The following is a 20,620-nucleotide window of genomic DNA, read 5'->3' on the forward strand; positions in this document are numbered from 1 at the left end:
TTGTGTTTTAGCAATTGCAACAAGATTGTCGTTGTCCATCGGCTCCTGACCTTGGAATGGGTTCCCATTTACCAAATGCAAACAATCAACTGCAAGCAGTGCGACCAAGCGATTCACGTCGCCAATTTTTAAGTACATTGGCACCGTTAACTGCATGTGTGGCTGGCCAAAGAGACGATATGTCATTTTATTCATTAGCTGCGGGTGACCGCAATTCAACTGGTAGTTCACGTTGTTCGGAATATAGCATTGGTGACATTGATGCAATATTACAAAATGATGATGCGAAAAAAGTGGCACCTGATGTAATCGCCGGCACACCAGGTCAAGAGCAACACGATGAATTAGCCGCATTTGCTCAGCAAGATGCCACACGTACCGAACGCATTAAAAAGCGATACAATCAAGAAACATCGACAACCACATCGGTGCCCACGTCAAATGCTGGCTCCGATGATGATGATGAACAAAATGACTATGGTTTCAATCATCGGCCATCGGTTCGCGGTATAAAGCCACGATCCAATGAAGAGATGCTGCAAGAGATGCAAACACAATTATCTAATACTTCCGTTTCAAAACCGCCACCGGTAAGTGAATTTTCAAATACATAACACACTCCGTGACAATCAGATGATAAAATTTTTATTAATTTAATAAAACACATTAATTTTCTGAAAATTAGTTACTACCCCGTAAAAGTGGTCAATCAAATACGTTGCCAAAGGCGAACACTCAATCACTTCAATCGAAATTGTTGCAGCAACAACAGCAACATCAACAACAACAACAGCAACAGCAACAGCAGCAACAACAACAGCAAATACAAATGCAACAACAACCACAAACGCAACAACAAATTGCTAGCATTGTGCATCAACAGAATATTTCAACTTGGAATGCATACTATCAAGAGCAGGCGCAACGAAACAGTTTGCCAGCCAATACACCGGCCACATACTTTCAACATTTGCCAATTCATGCAGCCCGTCATAGTTTTCATCAAGAAGAGTCAACCATTTATCAAAATTGTCAGGGTGTCGCAATGGAACAGCATTATGGTCAAACAATTGCAGCACGTAGCCCAACACGACGACCCGAATCGCCTCCACCACTGCGAAATTATCATCAAACAATGGTATTAATTCCATATAATACAGACACATACGCACATTTTGCAGCTGATCAAATTGCCGCACAACAATTTCAACACCAAAATATTTTAGAATATCAACAGGTGAATGGAGTAGTTGATCAAAATTTACACAATCCACATTTTAAATGATAACAATAATAATAAAAAAAATATTTCGTTTTATGTTTATTTTCGCATTATCGAATAGGTTACACAACAAACGATTCGTGTGCCAATCGGGTATCCGTTACCAGGAATGCAATTGCATGTGGTAACCGGAAATGCAAATCAACCAGCCTATGCACAGTACGCAACGGCCACACGGCAACAAACACAAATGAATGCAGCTAATCGTCCAGCTTACGGTTATATTCAAGATCAATCAGTGCCAGCTGCTGTTAAATATACCGAACGGGGAGCACCAGAAGGTGCTGCGGCAAGCGTATCACAATCCGATTGTACATTGATACCAAACAGTGTGGGCACGGTGACATCAACGGCAAACAATACACAAACCTCAAATACATCGACCACAGCACAACAAGGGGCTGTTTTTTATGCCATGAATGTTTGATCGAAGATTTAGAAAAAGTCGATCATTTTTAAGCGACATACAAACCAATCGCATCATACTTAATTTTTTTTATATATATATAACAAATAGATTTCAAACAGCTAGTGCCAAAACAGAACCATGTAAAAAACTCATTGATTTTTTTACATAAAATTGATGAGTTCGAAATGATACGTAGTCAAAGCTATGAGTGAGATTTTTTTCGCGCGTGCACGAATCTTTTTAAAGGTGTATTTTTTGAAGAAAAAAAAGATCGATTCATTGAAGCAGTTGTATTATAGATTTGTGTTCATGAGCTTAACTCAAATTCAAATTGTTTGCAAAAAAAAATTCGAGAGGGAAAATATCAAATATGGAAAATGAATTTGTGTTCGATTTAAATAGTTTGACATATTTGGCATGTACTCAATACGTACAATAGAAATACTAGAGTGTACAACTCGAGAGAATGATCTGCATCACATTTTATTATTGTAAATGTGTAAACGTGTTTATTCTTTCTTAGTGAAAGAAAGAAAGAAGATCAATAGAAGTCTGTTTTCTATATTGATAATAATAATAATAAATAGAAGAAAATATTATAAAACAGATGTGAAATTTAACTATAAAATAGTATGAAACACAAACAGACAAATTCTGGTCATGGGGCATTATTTGAGATAAACAATAAAATGGTGAAGCAAAAGTGCCAATTTTAATCTCTCAACCGCGACAAAAATACGTCTTTTGAAAGAATAGAAATACCGCCGTCTTCAACTGGCGGTACTCAGTTTCGTTTTAAAAGAAATTTCCCTCTCTCTTAAGATGATATCTGCTTCTTTCTATTGCATTACACACTTTCTATACATCAATAATCTGTTGATGGTTATATCAAAACGAACACTTAATTTACTCTACGCTTTGTGCTATTGCAAAGTCAGATGTAAATTGCTTTGGTCATCAAACTTAACATCACACTTTTGAAATCTCTTTTATTTTTAACCCTTGCACTATACTCTTAAACCGAATTTCCAAAAAAAAAAATTAAAATCTATTATCTTGTTATGTGTTTAAAACAAAAATTGAGCATATTTATCTTAAAAAAAAAAAACAAATTTATTGGCCAAAAATTATGAAATTGGCGAAGAAAAATTGGCTTGAAAGTATTTTTTGTTTATCATCGTTTTTGTTTTCTATAGACAACATTGAGTATACCAAATTCTCTGTGTTGGCATAGAGTATTTAATCGAAATGAAGTCTATGAAAATCCCTCATACACTTTGGAATACGAGTATATCAAACTAAAGGCTAGAGCATGCCATCGTTTCGTTTCAAATATTTGGACACATTTCAAGCACGCACACAAAATCAAAAATCGCATTATATTTTATTCTATTATTATATCCTCTAACTCTATCGATAAATGTTTAGTTTCCTGTTGTCATTAGGATCTCAAAATACTGCTAATTTATTGTTATCTATAGAGTGATTTGCAGCCTCTGAATGCGATCACCTTTCCAGAAAAAACGGAAGCATTCATTATTATAAATATAAATTCATAGGAGGATGACATCAACGGCATTGATGGTCGAGATCGAAAATAAATCCAATTTTGAACAAATCTAGATTGAATACGGAAAAATCGAATTAGTCGGATGGTATAGCGTGGATTTTGAACCAAGTCACAGATCGCATAAAATAATAAAAATCTATTACTATATATATATACATACAATATATTGTTTGTTGACATAAAACGAAAACACAAGAGAAGACAAAAAAAAAATGAAAATTTGGAATAGAAATTATAAATATATAAAGAAATTTAGCAAACACAACAATTAGATTTAGTGATTGATTCTATTTTTTTGTGAAGCATTTAAAAATGAAGAATACAATAATAATTCATGAATTGAATTGAATATATTATAGCATAAGATTAACATTCAAAGTACTTAACATTCACAAAGCATTTTACTGAAGAAAAATGTATAACAATTTGCAAGCAAATGAGAGAGTATTGAATAATTAGGAGAGAAGTTTCACGCAAGTTTTATGTGTGTTTAAGCACACATTCAGTCGAATTATATATTGCATTACTATTATAAATAAACTCAATCACATAAAACAACAAACAAAATAATATCTCAACTTATAAGAATCGCAAGAAAAAAAAACTGTATTGATTCGCAACAAATGAAAGAATCTAATGTAATTTTTAAATTTATGTAAAATTAATTTTAGCGAAAAACCAAAAAAAAAAAAACATTGATTGATTCAATAAAAATGGCAAATGATTCAATATATTGATGTTTTATTAATCACGTTTATCCATTTTATTTTGCTTCACTGAGAAGGAGCTCTGCTTTTCATTGCTCATCCTTAGAGCGCTCCTCCTCCTTCATTTTGATTATGTTTTTAGTGTAAAAGGGGTTCTCTCCGCAAAACCTCTAACAAAAATGGGTTTTTGATTCCACTCGATTACGGGGTAGGGGGTTAATCCTCGTCAACACCTATGATTCACGCCGAAAAAATGATTCATTTTGAGTATTTTTCAATTAAAATCGAATATTTTCAGATCAAAAGTCAAATCGTATCGGTGAGAATGATAATTTACAATTAAAAGTATTTGAGCCTGAATGTAAGTCAAAATACATCAATTTTCATGAAAATCATGCCAATACGTGAATGATTTTTGTGCTACACATCATGTAAAATTCAACAGATTATCATCTGATCGAAATTGGGTGATTTGTACCAATTGATATACATTTTTCCAGCGGAAATGAGTATATTCTTCTCCTCTCCACACAATTTGCATAAGAAAGCCATGAACGGTCAGTTGCCTAATAAATTGCAAACGAATTCTCTTTTTTTTATTGTATGCAATTGTTGGCGAAAATGCAATCCATTGCTTCCGAATAAAAAAGCGTGTCATAACACCAATATATGGTCAACGTTGAATGAATGAAGTGAATTACTGATTTAATGACGTCACGTGTTACGATAAATATTAAATGGCCATGTCCGATGTCCATATATGCGTTTGATTGAAGTTGTATTGTACGGCGGTTATATGCTCATCTACGCAGCACAAAAAATATTATGGCATGTGAAGAGGGAGTGAGATAGCGAACAACAAAACAGAGACGAGGTAAGCAATTTTTGGTATTGTTTGTCACGTTGTTCGATACGTGTCTCTCTGCAAAACGTTATATCAACCGTTCAGGGTTTCAATTTCACCACGACTTTTCTTTGTCGCTGTTCTATTTACATTCGCGTGCATTCATTTATAATTAAAAAGTTTTCTCGTATTTCTAGAACAAAAACCGATACACAGCGGCTCCAAACAATGGTTGATTTTAAATAACTGAGACTGAAGTGCCCATTGTATTTGTTGAATATATACTCTCATGCCGATCAAATCTGATGCGCAAAAATTCTCGATTCATTCGCCCCGTGTCCTATGTTTCTGCTTTCGTTTGTTATTCGTATATTGAGATTTGAATACACCGTTAAATATGCTGTACACATTTTCCACCGTTCAACCAATGTGTACAATCAGTAAGCTCGACAATCCAATAGTAACGATATTGCATTTAACTTGAAATCAGTTATAATTCAACGCTCATGCAAAGCAGACGTATTTTTAGCGTTTAGCGTGAAACATTTTAAGTAGATAGTGATTTTGTTTATAATTTGCAATCAAAAATTATTTACATATATTAAATTTGTGGAAAAAAAATCACCAGAGAAAAAGGCATCAAAAGAGAAAATTAATTTGAAACAAAATTCATATACAATATAAATAGTGTAGAAAATAGTATAATGGACACAGAATTCTCCTCAGATTTCAAAGTGATTTTCAGTTATATTTGTTGAAATATATTTTCTTTCAAGCGTTTAATGACTTTTAGTGAAAAGATTTTGTGTGTTTTGATGTGATCGTGTGTTTGATATCATATTTCAATTGCATTCATTTCTGAAATAAGTCGTCTAAAAATTTGAATTGAAATCAAAATAAGAAAAAAAGAATCCAGTTTGAACTTTTCATTTGAATTGAATGACTCTAAAATAAATTAGTTTTTCATTAATCTTTGAATAATTACACCCTTTCTCAAAATCGGTGGCCAAAAGTGGAATTTAAAGAAAAAAGTTACCTATCAATTGATTGTAGTGATAATTATTTTGTCGAATTTGATTACTAATGAACCAATCACGTGCCAATCATTTAACTGGAACATTTGTTCATTCATCATCATTTTTCGTGTTGGCAAATCGACAGTTATGTCAAATTGATTTTCGCTCAAGTTTCATTTACTTAAGTGTGACACGAAATTATTAAACTTAGCAAATTTGAATCTGTGCCCTAAATCCAAATTTGAGGTGAGTACGATTTTATGTAAAATATTCTGTCGATTTTTTTAAGCTTTCAATTTCAGCTACCATGATTGACATAGTTTTGAAAATATTCCTTGTCTGTGGACTATCAAACACGCATTACATTTTCACTCATACAGTTGTTAAAAAAATTATTAATCCGGGATATTGCCTTCCTTGTCATACCGCATCGTCTTTTCGATTGCTAAACGGCCTATGAAATATATTACACCATGCCGCTAAAACGCCATTTCGTATGAAAATCATACTTGGGCCCTTGCTAACTGGTTTTTTGCTGACGAATAATTGACTGTTTTTGTAGTAGCATACGGCGTCAATGTGCCATATGTACTTTGACTAGCAGCAATCACAGTAACTGACTCGTTAGCCCGAACCCAGCTCTGATGAAAATTATTTTATGAGCTTTTGAACGGCTTGGTAAGTAATCGCTTTAATTATTGCACTATAATCTCTCGACGTGCACGTGTACATTGCGATGGTACAATTCTACAATCGTAATTTGTCGGCTTGTTATGTTTACGGTCAAACTGTATGGAATCTTTGATCGATACGAATTATAAAAACTGGAGTGAAAAGAAAATACGGATGAACACACAATTGTGCTGCTATTGTCTGTTGTTATTGTGTTGTTTCGATGTTTTTTTTCTTCCAACAAAAAAAAAAATGCTTATGTGACTGATGGAAAGAATAAGCCATTGCACGTTATGGCTTATGTCCTCACACATGTTGCCTTGTGATATAAGAATGACAGTGTCAAAGCAAAACCAAATCAATTTCAGTGACTTTTTTTGTCACAATAGAAATGTGAATTCGTGTGAATATATGGGCAATGAAAGCATTATAAATACTGTTTAACGATTGCCAAGGTATAAATCAAAACTAATTGAAATGAAATTTCAATATTAAAATTTATAAGCCAAAATATGAAAATTCACGATACTTTGGAAATTTTCCTTAAAATACGTGTTTGAACACTGAAATTAATGTAAAGCGGTTGCTATGAGGATTTCAGATTCAAAATCACGAGGCGACAAATGTGTACAACATGTTTTTCTCGTGCCAATTCCCCACCGATTAGACAACAACAACAACTAAACAAAATAAATTGTGTGCCACTATTATAATGCTGTTATGTGACAGAGTGAATAACAGATTTCATTTTATTTGTAAGAGGTCACCCAACGACAATAGAAAAAAAACCGACGTACAATTATCCACACTCATAGTAAAATACCTTTTTGCAATTTATTGTTCGAATAGAATCATGGATGAAAGCACTCCGCAAACATCATCAAGCAATGCTGTTGACCAGACACGGCCACAAGGCAATGCTCCACGATCAAATAGGTTTGTTAAAATTTTTAGAGAATACAATTACAAAATATCGTTTCGTATGATCAAGTTAAAGTCATTTCAAAGCACTTGCACAATGATATAACCAAAATTCTTAATTTATCCATTTGAATTTTTTATTTCAAATAGTGAAAACTCAAACTTTCGTACAACTGGCAGCAATTCATCATCGGGTAGCAGTGGATATGGTGGAAAAGCGATATTATCAACAACAGCTGAAAAAGATATAAAGTATGCAAACGTCGCTCTTGAAAAAAGCGATGATGATGTTTGGATTAATCCATTTATTTTTTTCCTATTTTGCCAGCAGAACCATGGAAGACAGTACGTCTAAAACAGAGATTGCAAATGCTGTTGATTCAGCGTATTCACAAAGTAACAGTCGCTCATTGAGCAGGTATGTTTGTGTGTGAGAGTGCTTAATTGTAAAATTAGTTCCTTTTATAAAATGGTCCACTTGAATGTTTTCATTTAAAAAGTGAGAGTTCACAATGTCAAATGCGCGGAAGTAATTCATCGGGCAGCAGTGGATACGGTGGCAAGCAATCACAATCAATATCAGTGGCTCAAGCTGAAAATAGGTAATTAATTTTATGAAATCAATCCATTAAATATACACACGAAAACGGATCTTAAAGGAATAGCCGATTGAAATGAGCGCAGTCAACTTTATTCGTTTCAAATTAAAAACGTGTACTACACACAGTTAATACACAACAATTTGACAAGAATAAAAAAAATGTACACACGTTAAATCATTGCTATCAAGTTACATACGCTTGAAAGAAGAAACTCGTGTCTCGGTGCGAGACGACTATGATGAATCGCAACTTATTTCAAATAAAGCTCGAATAAAACAATTTTAGAAGTATGTATATATTTATATGTAGAGTTGTCATTTAATAAGAAGCACACGCTTCGAAAATAGTCACGACAAACGAATGTTTAACAACGTGATTACGGGTGGGCATGGATGTGAAACCAATGGAGATGATGGATCTAATTTTAGAGAGAAAATGCTTCCGATTCAATCAACATGTTGAAGTATATTTTGCAAACGACAAATAATAATGATCAAATGAAATTAAACAAAGAGATTATACTGGAATTTTTCTTTTATATAAGCATTTATCAGGCACGCAGACTTGTGGTAAATTTGCCGCTTTGCTTGCTGATTCCACTTTATTATCAAATGGGGCAACATGATTACGAAACGTATTTTCAGAAAAGCATTCAATCGCAATTGATTCTATTTTAAGAAAAGCCACCCCATGGCCCATGACTGCAAATGTTCATTGGATTTATCTTATTATTGTGCCATTTGTAACGCTTGTAAACTAGCTTGAATTCAAAATACGGTGAGAATAATATTGAAATCGAAAACAACATGAACATAAACTGCCGTAGCGATAAGCAAGGTTCTTTTATTCAGTGAAACTCTTGTGCACAATTACAGGTTATATAAATGCCATGATGGTGAACAATTCAATTCGATCTCATCTCCTTACATAACGTTGAATGCATTTTTTTTGTGCTTGTCGCAATATTTCTACTTGAATATACGTTTTAATATTGGACTAACGATTGGTGATTAAACCATAGAAATAAAATAATTAAATATTTAAATGCTATGCTACGTGATTTAGTTCTAATAAATCGCTCGCGTATATTTTAATTGTTTCATTGTTGGGAAAACTTTGAAGTGAAATTACCATACAAATCATAAATGTCTAATTTCTTGGTTAAATGAAACAAGGCATATATCTTATTTTTCACTTGATTTGATTGCAAACTGGGTGTTTCATAGTTACGAACTTTGTCAGATTTCTATACCCTTGATTCAATTAACGAACCATTTTAATTAGTATCCTTGCCGCGACTTAAAATAGCTAAAAAAAATAAACTGAAAATTGCCATCGCGACGTGGTTTCAACATTTCTACAGGATATATAGCAAAATTTTGCCATCTTTGACGTAGAAATAACAAGGCACGTGTTTTATTTAAATAATTCTACATTCTGTTGGACGGTTTAAGACGCAATTTTGATAATTCGGAATTTAAATATATGACTAAATATTAACGATTTAATTAAATGAGAATTCTGTTCGTCTTCTTTTTGCTCAAAGTGCGAGTAGCGGCAATAGTGCTGAGCTGACAACGATAAAAGAAATGAAACGTAGCAAAAATAAAGGACGAAAAAAGAAGGCGAAAACAAAACAAATACAGATTCGTCCAATCGAACCGGTCCAAGAAATAAAGTCACAACCAACCAACGACAAAGCTACGTCACCGGCATTCGAACCACAGACTACACTCACTTCAGGCACAAATAATCTAGAAGAAGTACCATCAAATACTGAAAATAAAATTAATCGGATCATTGAAATTGCGCCGGAAAAACAAACGACAGGTAAACACAATCGATATACTCATACAACAACTTTTGTTTCTCAACTGGTTTTTCTTTTACTTCATTTGAAAATTTAGAACCTGATTCTTTGCAGAAGGTATTCATTACATTTTTTAAATTAAATTTCGAAATAATAAAAAAAAGATTCTTTTCTCGTTACTGCAGGAAAAACCATGTGATAATAAACCAATTCAAGATACCATACCCTTGAATTCATCTGAATCAAATGAAGTCTCCGATCAAAATACAGATGAATTCAATTCGACTATGGATAAATCAGCCGGTTCACCAAATGATTTAGAGGTTGATAACATTTTATCACAAACTACCGATCATCGAACAGTCAATCCGAGTGTAAGTACTATATTTTTGCTTAGAAACCTTTCGGTCGCGTGGAGTGAAATCTATATATATAGTAATAGTTTGGAAGAATGCTTTTATATAATTAGCGATTAGAAAGCAATGCGTGAACAAAAGTGATCTTTTGTTTCAATATCTTTTTATAATAATAATAAATTCGGTTGCACATTGCCATTATTTGCATGGATATGTTTCATTCAATTGATAAATCAAAGCCATAAAATGAATAAGTCTATGATTTTACGTAATTTCAAGTTAATCCTAGAAATACTACAGTTTTTGACTTATATAAAATGGTTTATTTTAACATTTGCAGCAAGAAAGTTTTTGTTGTGCAATATCAATGCACGATGGCGTAATACTGTCCACAACGGCTAATCTTACCGATAGTCTTGGATTTCCAAAAGACATATGGCTGGGTCGGGCATTCATCGAATTTATTCATCCAAAAGATCGGTACGTCAACTTGCACCAATCACAAAATTTCTTCCAAAAACTCATTCAATGTAAAACAAATCAATAAGGTTTACCATTTTCTTCTAGGCCAACTTTTGCTAGTCAAATTACATCTAGCTACATTGATCATATTTCATTGAAAGAAGGCTATTTACGACAAAGTAGTTTCGAGAAAACTCCATTGTACGTACGACTGAGATGCTATCGTGGTTTCGATACATGTGGATTCGCTGTTAAAAATAAACCAATTTCCTACAAACCATTTAAGTTGATATTCCGTAAAGCACCTGAAATGCCGTCGAGTTCTGTTTCAGCATCGGATGATAATTATGGTCTTCGCATCATTTGTGCCATTGCATTGTCCACCATCTACAAAGGTTTGTTTTAAAAAATTCATAGTTTTGATTTCATCCTACGATTGCAACCTCTTTGCAACAAAAAAGTGTCGTAAATTTAATAAATGCACAATTTCATTTCATAAAACAAAACAAAAATCACCATAGTTCCCGATGAAGCCATGAAAAATCAGAATGCGAAATTTTCCACACGTCACACGGCTGCTGGTATTTTAGTCCACATCGATGGCTGTTCAGTGGCTGCAGTTGGTTATATGCCACAAGATATTATCGGAAAATCAATTTTGGATTTTTTTCACCCAGAAGATATGATACTATTGAAAACGGCTTACGAAATGCTTATGAAAAATACAAAAGTGTCGGATGGACGTGTATCGGCGCCTCCATATCGTTTTCTTATCAAAAACGGAAGCTACATCACATTGGAAACGGAATGGACAAGAGTTTTTAATCCATGGTCGAGAAAACTGGAATTTGTAACTGGGGATCATTGCGTATCAAGAGGTAGATAGTATTTTTTTAAATAGCATTGCAAGTACTTACTTTTACATTTTACTTCTTCCTTCATTTTTCTTCATCGTATTCGTTTTATTCAAAGTTTTTATTGGATTTTACATTTTAAACAGGTCCAAAGTACTGTGATATATTCACAAAAACCGGAAAGTATGCGTGCAAATTTCCCAACGACATTTTGGAAAAAGCAGTCAAATTGAAAGTAGAATTACTCAAGTTATTGTCAGAGCCGGTGCCATATCCATCGGATAGTGTTAAACAACAGGTGTCAAAGCGTTGTCAAGCGTTGGCCCATTTCATGGAGAGTTTATTGATTGGCGTCAAAAAGCAAGAGTTAAAATTGGATTTGGAAATGGAATGCGATGCGGCCGCATCTGAACATGGATCAGTAATGCTTGGCGAAATTTCACCACATCATCATAGTAATCATGACGATAGCAAAACTTCATCAGAAACACCGCCGACCTACAATCAACTGAATTACTTTGAAAATCTAAATCGTTTTTTCAACAGTGTTCAACCGACATTCGTACCGAACGAATTTAAATCGCTTCCATATCAGATTGATCATGTGCCAATGAATGAAAAAGATCGAATGCTAAGTCCGATTCAACAATGTGGCGAAGAAAGTGGTGGTTCATTTAATTCGAGCAGCGACAGCCCACAATATGAAAGCACAAATACCAGCAACACCAGTAACAATGAAACAAATAAAAAAAATGTGGCGGAGCTGACCGAAGCGCTAGTTTCACGCCACACCGACCAAATGGAAGTGCAAATGGTAAAAAATCATAAAAAGTATCGCACCCGAATTATTGATAAGAAAAAAGCACCAGACAAATGCACTAGTCCGGCAACACGAAATCAACCGATTAAACGTAGCTGGCCAAACGATTCGGGAAACGAAATGACGAAAAATTCAAAGTCACAAAATCAGCATGAACATCGATACCCATCGAATGGGACAGCCAAAAACGCACAAAACGATGAATCAAAAGCACAAACGAAAAAACTAGAAAATTCCAATAATGATAAGCGATCGAGTACAAATCATGCAATTGGTAACAAAGTGCAAGCCGTTCATTTATGGCCCCCATTTTCGGTGAATGCCTCAACCACTCAAAATAGCGTTCTAACCAATACTATGCCGAAAAGTTACAATCAATTTTTACTTTCGAATCATTTCTCCACACCGCGATATTATATGTCACCGATAAATTCGAATGGCATTTTAAAATCGGAACCGGTAATTTTTTATTTTTATTTTCTTTTTGTTTCAAAGAAATGCATGTGATAAAACTTAAAGTGAAATCAAATTGAAATTATTTTTATTTTTGAAGAAATTAAATGACAACGTGGCTGAAAATGTGAAATTTCAACCGAATGGAAGTTCGACCAATTTACCGAATCCGTATGCACTTAACTATATGAAAAATTCAATGCATCAGTCACGACCGTTTGTCCATCAAAATATGACTTATCCATATGCACCGACTGGATACCAACCACTGCTCATGCCACAAGTTTGTATTTTTTTATTCAATTATATCGCTTTTTTCACACTCACAAGCTATTTTCACATTGATTGACATGAGTATTCTTTAAAATGACTAATTAAATTGTTTTTATTCGATGCGCGTGTTTGATTCAATCCAAATCATTCGATCGAGCCTTATTTAATTGTTCTTTTAGAAAATGATTACCACAACACAGGCTGGTGACGAAACCAATGTTTCGCTAACACCATCAACATCGCATCATGCCATTTGGAAAATGCCCAATCAACAACCGAACATGGCAAGTATTTATATCGAAAAGTTATATGCTCTTTGACTGTGCAATTCATTTTTATTGTATTGTTGCCTTTTTATTTGTCTTCTTTCCATTGCGTTTACAATGGAGATTAGGTGCTATATAATAACATTGAAAATGTCGAACCGGTTAATTTGTCGACAAACACCGGCGAAAAGACACCAAAATTATTGGTTAAACCATGGGCAAATGTAATTATTGACATTATTCAGAAAAATACTTTCGTTATTTCAATTGAATTTCAAATATGGCTACTATTCTAGATGAAAGAGGTCAACAACGAAGAGTTGGATGCATCGAATTCTAGTTTTAGCTCAAGCTTTTTCGATTCACAACATCGCACCGATGAATCATGGGAGTCGGATAAAACGTCGAAGGTAATTTTTTGAATATTTTTCTTTAATGACTTATTATTGCGTATGATTTCAAATAGGACGACACAATGGCCGCCAGTAAAGAAAATCAAACAACCGATGAGTTTGAAAAATGTGCGAAGACTTCGTCACTTCCATACTGGATGAAAAATATCGAAGTGACGCCCGATCTCATCTTCAGATATCAACTGAGAGCCAGAGAACTCGAAGACACACTGCAGGCAGATATGCGAGTTCTGAAAGATATAAATCAGGTAAAATACAATAATAAAATAAATTTTAATGGTAACATTTTTATCAAAAAATGAATTGTTTTGATTTCAGCCGGGCATGGTGAACGAGCAGTTGGATCAATTGTATTTTGAATTGGATTTGGAAAATCAAGGCAAAGTAGCCACAATAGCTCTAGGCGATACACCCAGCAACAGCAGTGAAGACGAAGAAAATATGTCGAAAAATCGAAAAAATACTCATTTCAGTCAAATGTCTTTGATATACGAAGAAAATGCACCACTTGAGATGTGAATTTTTCTCCCACACAGTTGCATTAAGTAATTCAGATTATATTAATTTTATAAAATTATATATTGTTGGTGTTAAACAATTTTTAAGGATAGAATAGGATTTACAACAGTAATGTGCGACCAAATTTTTTTTGGGGGGGTTGATTTTGGAAAAAAAGGGTTTTTGACTCCACTCTATAGAGAAAAAATTGACTTCCAAAAAAAAAACATCTCAAAAATCCTTAGCAAATTGAAATATTTTTCGCTTGGCTAAAAACCGTAGCAAATCTGAAGATTTTCTCTCATAAAAACAAATAAAATCTAAAAAAGAAGCTCTTCCAAAATCCCTGCCAAAGAAATTAGCGAAAAATGTTTCGAATCGAAATCACCCCTTCGCACATTACTGATATACAAGGTTTATATAATAATTTTTCGTTTACTCTTTTTCATACGTAGCTTCGGAAGTTGACAAACCAAAAGGGCTAGTTTTCAATACTTCGAAATTTTTAAGGGGACAGTTTCGTCTCATTGCAAATGTAAAGAGCATGTTATATTGCTCAAAAGTGCAATTTTTCGAAGGGCCAATTTCAAATCCGTTTTTCAACGAGTGGCTAATCGGACCTTTTGAACCCCTAGCAAATAGAGGTAAATGCTCTGATTTTTTTTTCTCAAATAACCATTGTGCATCTGAACCTAAACTGACCGCAAGTGTAGACTACTCGGTGCAGCAGGCATATAGCGTTTCCAGACTTTGTCCCTGGCCAAAAGCTATGACTACTCTTTCTAAGTTTTCCAAAAAGTAATAGTTTCATCTTCATACAAGATGATTTAACTTTTTGTATAATATCAATAGAATAGAGTTTTACGAATCGATTACCTGTCAATATATGGTGCTTTATAAATGATTAATCTTTATTTTGCTTTTTCTGAGGCACATTTCATTTTGTCTTCTTCAATGGTTTGTGTTTTATTGTTGATACAAGTGATATGAAGCTCATATTGTTCATTTTTTTTCCCTCAATTTTTTATCAACAAAAGAAAAAAGAATATTTTTTCATTATTATTTATTTGAATTGTTGTAGTCGAATATCTTTTAGGAATAAGTAAATGAATATTTTTTTGAATATTACAAAACATAAACAAATAAAAGGATAATTTGTCATTAATTTGCATTTTTTGATATTTTTTTAAAACTTAACGTCGTTTCAAACTCGCTAAGAGTTTTCTCTGTTTTGTTGAACCCTGCACAATATACGATTGACTTTGACAGTTGTGTGAAGTGTCAAATTTAGCGCAATTTTCTTCTTCAGTTTTGTTGTGTATGAATATTCGTTTGAAACAATTTTTCCAGGAGTAAAAATGAATCGAAATTTGTGGCAAAAATTAAAATGCACTCAAGGCGAATTACAATTGAAAGCAACGCTCACAGGTAAAAATTAGAAGCTCATCGACGTTTCTTACAATTTTTAAGTGTTTTATTTTGTTTTCTCCCTCTCTGCATCCGATGTTTTTGTCTCTGTTTTGATGGTTGGTAATATATGACAATGGAAAAAGGCGGACAAAGTTTTCGGTATTTTTTTTTCAGTAACATAGTCTTCTTCACATTTAAATAAAATTATAATAATGACAATTTTTTAGATGGAAAATCGGAAGTCTGCCAGACGACAATTTCACCGATGAATCTTACATCGGCGTGATGTCCAATTGTGTTTGGCAATTGCGACAAATGAATGATCATCTATTGTACCGCGTTTTGGGTGAATTAAAAACCGACTCACCGAATTACTACCATCAAATTCGAATGAAAATCCCAATTCCAGTGGTCAAGAAAAAGAATGTAAAGAATCTTTTCCATAGTATCGACTACTATGAATCATTGCTAAAGGCATATTTTCGATTGGATACTGATCTGAGTGAATGTTATGCCGAATGGTCATCGGCACACCAACATTTCAAAACTGAGTCAAATAAGTTTTATGCGATTCGTCAGCTCAATCAAGATCCCGTTGAAAACTTATTTTCATTCATTTGTAGTCAAAACAATCACATTTCACGGTACGCAAATCTGAGTTCATTTTAAAACACAACCAATTTTTTGACTTTTTACATTCATCCACAGCATTTCGAGTTTGGTTGAAAAATTGTGCAAAAATTATGGACCAAAAATATGTGATCTGAATGGTGTTGCCTATCATGCATTTCCAAATTTTGATGAATTGACTGATCCAAAGGTTTGATAATGATTTTCATATTTAAATAAAAACATTGATTCGAAATTTAACATTTGAATTAGGTGGAACAAGAGCTACGAAATGAATCATTCGGTTATCGGGCAAAGTTTATTCAACGTGCCGCTGTTGAAATCAAAGAAAGAGGCGGTTTGGAATGGTTTCAAAAAGTACAAGATATGTCTTATAAAGATGCACACGCAGAACTGATGAAATTGACTGGCATTGGACCAAAGGTAAAAATTTGCTGTAAATATCACAACACTGACAACAATTTCTAAAACAAAATTTAAATTTTAGGTGGCCGATTGCATTTGTTTGATGTCATTGAACCATTTGGAAGCTATTCCCGTTGACACCCACATTTTGAACATTGCCACCGAACATTATTTGCCCAAAGGACGCGAAATTAAATCGATGACACCAAAATTATACAATGAAATCGGTAATGCTTTTCGAGAAGTGTACGGACCGCTAAGTGGATGGGCACAGACCATTTTATTTTGCGCCGATTTGGTTAAATTCAAAGACAACGAATCAAAGGAAAATGGATGCTCAACGAATAAGAAAAGAAAGAAGAAATAGAATACTTTGTTTTGTAGAACATTCGTTTTATTTCAAATTCAAGTGATAGAAAAAACTTTCCATGACATTTCAAATAAATCAATGTTGCTAAGCGACACAAAATTTAGCTGCTTTTTCTATGCGTATATAATTGATCAATCATTTCATCAGTTAGAGGTGGGATATTTTGGCGCGGAATAAGGAAGGTCGATAAATTGAATAAATCGAGAAACACCTTATAGCGATCGCTGAGTGTAGAGCGCAAGTATTGATAACCAGACGACCCGCCTAATAATATAAGCAATAAGTAATGAAAAGAAATAATTTAATAAAGGATATATGATCAATATTCACCTGTGCCCAATTGTTGCGATCCGATCATTCTTTGCACCATCATGACATGCGAATCTGTAAAATTACATAAGTATAATATCAGAAAATAGACCGGGCGATCAATGTAGAAAATCGAAATGAAGGTAAGAATCACACTTACAACGCCACTTCGTCATAAATGAGTCGATGTCCATCAAACAGGTTAACACTTGATGCGGTTGACTGAATCGTGGCTCGTCGCGATAAAGTGTTATCATAATAGCCCCCTGCATGGCTTTATACGAGAACTTACGTTCGCCGCGTGAAACCAACGCCTCATGAGCATCTTGATTGAAAATTGTATGATACACATCACGTCGCTTATTGACGTCCATCAATCGATAGTTGCGCAAAAATTCATCGGTTAGGGCCTATTCGAAGAAACACATTTTTGGAATTCAATACAAAATGTTAAGCTCTATAATGTATTACATTAAACGTACTGACTAACACTAACTTTTGCCTTATTCTCATCCTCGTTAAGCAAATCATTAACATTCTTCTGAAATTTTTGCCAAAAATTAAATCCATCTTCTTCAAGTCCTGGCGTCCTGTAATTTCAAAATGAGCTACATGACTCTTGTTCGTTTTATCTTATTTATTTATTTTTCGTGAACGCTTTAAATACCTTTCAAGCCATTTTTGTACTAAATCGCACAATGATGGTTCCGTTTCGGATTTAATGATTAAATCAACTGCATTCGAATCGCCACCAAATACATCTTGGTATCGTTGATTGTATTTAACCCGATTTTCTTGCTTCACACCCAATTTATTTTCCATCAAACGAAATTGAAGACTTTGAAAACCAGACGCCGGCGATAAATAATCGCGAAAGTCCATGAAGTCAAGCCTAGAAATAAGTGAATTTTCACGTAAATCAATCAAATAATATCGAAAGTAAAATGGACCTACGGCGTCATCGTCTCAAGTATTGGAATATGATCCACGAGCAACTGTAAACATTGATTGTAATGTGAGAAATATGATTTGAGATTAGAAATTGAATGTTTGGAGTATCATGTGCATATTTACGGCTTCGACTTAGTACTTTTAAGAATGAGAAAAAAAACTCGAATTGATAAGAACAACATAATTACAATGCTATTACACGCTTGCTGCGAAATGGCTTCAATTCATAATATGCTGGAATTTGTGATTTCAATCAAAAAATATGCGGTATCAAACCACAAACGACTTGATCGAATCATTTCTAATTTACTTGCTTAACATAACCACCGTATGTAATGCAGAAGACCCGTATTATGTTTTACCACAATATTATTAGTATAAAGACACCGCGTAACATAATGTATTATTTACACAAAATTAAATTAAGAAATCCGTGTCAGGGACCGGTTCGCGCATATTTCTATGCAAGATAGCTATGCCATTCGATTCGAGCTATATCTTATGCGTACGTCTCTCAAAGCACGGCCGCCTGCATACACGAACATGTGTATGTTCATACAGAGTGGACGGCGATACGTCGGTTGCATTTGCCGCTATGCTTGTCATATCTATGCTACCTAGCGTATCTAGCAGTGACCGGTTCGCGCATATTTCTATGCCTGATAGCTATGCTAAGCATAGCGGAGACGCAAGCCGCAACGCACCCGTCACCATTCGATTCGAGCTATATTGTATGCATAATATGCACGGTCGTCTGCATAAACGAACATGTGTATTGTTCATATAGAGTGAACGGCGATGCGTCGGTTGCGTTTGCGGCTATGCTTAGCATATCTATGCTACCTAGCGTATTTAGGCAAGCATAGAAATATGCGCGAACCGGTCACTGGTATCTAGGCAAGCATGGAAATATGCACGAACCGGTCCTTGATCCGTGTACGATTGATAATTCATTACCTTGAGAATGATGGCAATTCTATTGAGTCGCTTTAAAATTTCCAATGTTCGTGATTCATCGACGGCATACACATTGAACAAATCTCGAATTGAATCGACTTCAAAAATGATTTGTTTAAACCAGAGCTCATAAGCTTGAATGTGAAAACATGTAATGTGTTATGGTTTTGTTTTAAATATAAAACGCATTATTTAATACCTTGGTGCGTGATAATGAATAAGTGCTCGTCATGTACGGGTCGATTGCTTTCAGCCGATTGCATTCGTTGTGCATTGATAATTTTTTCAAGCATCAAGTAATCGCCATAAAGCATGCCCGTTTCTGCACCAAGCACTTCACCTTTTTGCGCATTATCACCATTTCTATTTGAATGAAAATAATTAATAAAATTAACGTTAATTTCTTAATTTATTGATTGTGTGCAAGGATCAAGTAAAATAAACTGTTTTAAAAATTAAAGATTCCAATTCAAAACCGCTTTAAACAATAAATCATTGAACGATGACGGAAATTTACACCACATTTTAAATGACATTTGACCCGCACACTATCTTTTCAAACACTCAATGTATGCCACAAACTTATTTTTATTTCTACTGAAACTAAAATTTAAACTAAATTGAAATCTAACGTCAATATAGATGCTGAAGAATACGGACAGCTCATTTTCTTTTCTTTTTTCTTAACACAAATCTATCGCAGAAGCCAAAAACGATTCGTGTGTTTTCGTTGCGCGCTTCAAATCAACTGAGATAGTACAACGAATATTTTCTTGTTATTGTAAATGTTTTTCCAATACTTACAGTTCGCATACATACGCAGGCTTCATTCACGTTTCCAGTGTTTGATATGTGTTAAAATATTCAATCGAATGATTGACATGATTTCCGTCACAAATCGTGTAATATTCAGAGTGAAAAAAAAGACGACACGAATATAGCTTCCAATTTTTCTTTATTTAAATCAAGTTAGTGCATTGGAAAATTTACAATAAACACAACACAAAACGCTATACAAGGATTGCGAATAAATTCAAAATAGATTTTCGTTAGACTCTTTCATAGTTTTTGTGAATTTGATGTCCGATTGGAATTGCACATTTTTTTTGTTTGTTCTGTTACGTGTGGACTCATTTTGATTACATTAAATATATCTCAATTGTTCGATCGTCGATGTCTTTTTTCTTGGTTCATATCGCTTCATATACACATATATTGATGTTGTATTCTTCATCTAGTAGCTAAGTATAGTTAGAGCATCAGTTGATCAATCCACTACATTCCCTACATATTATTATCTTTCACAATATTGTTTTTATTTACTAACAGTTCAGCCACTTTGTGGATCGTGTGTGTGTAT

The 20,620-nt window shown here is 33.9% G+C and overlaps 4 protein-coding genes across 6 annotated transcripts in view; 3 read left to right on the top strand and 1 right to left on the bottom strand.

Moving 5' to 3' along the window:
- LOC116339484 overlaps positions 1-3,865 on the top strand; it is a 34,619-nt gene extending 30,754 nt beyond the window's left edge. For both annotated transcript variants that reach the window (XM_031765380.1, XM_031765379.1), the window contains exons 10-12: positions 12-590; positions 686-1,237; positions 1,344-3,865. In XM_031765380.1, coding sequence (XP_031621240.1) covers positions 12-590; positions 686-1,237; positions 1,344-1,709 — 1,497 coding nt within the window. In that variant the 3' untranslated portion in view covers positions 1,710-3,865. The remainder of the gene's footprint in view (positions 1-11; positions 591-685; positions 1,238-1,343) is intronic.
- Positions 3,866-5,705: 1,840 nt separating this feature from the next.
- LOC116339486 (period circadian protein) lies at positions 5,706-14,795 on the top strand. Of its 2 annotated transcripts, none has more exons than XM_031765381.1 (19): positions 5,706-6,074; positions 7,350-7,436; positions 7,572-7,673; positions 7,750-7,839; positions 7,922-8,023; positions 9,570-9,853; positions 9,931-9,950; positions 10,019-10,207; positions 10,530-10,669; positions 10,757-11,046; positions 11,173-11,529; positions 11,652-12,784; positions 12,879-13,061; positions 13,231-13,335; positions 13,446-13,541; positions 13,614-13,727; positions 13,784-13,978; positions 14,049-14,275; positions 14,684-14,795. In XM_031765381.1, exons 2-18 carry the CDS (start codon positions 7,354-7,356, stop codon positions 14,247-14,249), a joined length of 3,684 nt encoding a protein of 1,227 aa, XP_031621241.1. In that variant the 5' UTR covers positions 5,706-6,074; positions 7,350-7,353; the 3' UTR covers positions 14,250-14,275; positions 14,684-14,795. The 2 variants fall into 2 exon arrangements, with proteins under 2 accessions (XP_031621241.1, XP_031621242.1); XM_031765382.1 differs by having other exon boundaries at positions 7,753-7,839.
- On the top strand, positions 14,381-17,142 carry LOC116339488 (N-glycosylase/DNA lyase). The gene is made up of 7 exons (XM_031765387.1): positions 14,381-14,872; positions 15,579-15,656; positions 15,782-15,797; positions 15,866-16,282; positions 16,347-16,458; positions 16,521-16,691; positions 16,756-17,142. The coding sequence occupies exons 1-7, from the start codon at positions 14,773-14,775 to the stop codon at positions 17,038-17,040; spliced, it is 1,179 nt and encodes a 392-aa protein (XP_031621247.1). The 5' UTR covers positions 14,381-14,772; the 3' UTR covers positions 17,041-17,142.
- On the bottom strand, positions 17,046-20,005 carry LOC116339489 (tryptophan 2,3-dioxygenase). Its single transcript, XM_031765388.1, has 9 exons — positions 19,893-20,005; positions 19,460-19,623; positions 19,261-19,394; positions 18,307-18,347; positions 18,020-18,244; positions 17,849-17,942; positions 17,513-17,762; positions 17,374-17,427; positions 17,046-17,307 (listed from the first exon to the last, which is right to left on the bottom strand). Exons 1-9 carry the CDS (start codon positions 19,925-19,927, stop codon positions 17,144-17,146), a joined length of 1,161 nt encoding a protein of 386 aa, XP_031621248.1. The 5' UTR covers positions 19,928-20,005; the 3' UTR covers positions 17,046-17,143.
- Between the last annotated feature and the right edge of the window lie 615 nt (positions 20,006-20,620).

This window comes from Contarinia nasturtii, unplaced genomic scaffold, assembly GCF_009176525.2.
Source record: "Contarinia nasturtii isolate CC-2019 unplaced genomic scaffold, AAFC_CNas_1.1 Cnas_scaffold_533, whole genome shotgun sequence".
NCBI lineage: Eukaryota > Metazoa > Arthropoda > Insecta > Diptera > Cecidomyiidae > Contarinia > Contarinia nasturtii.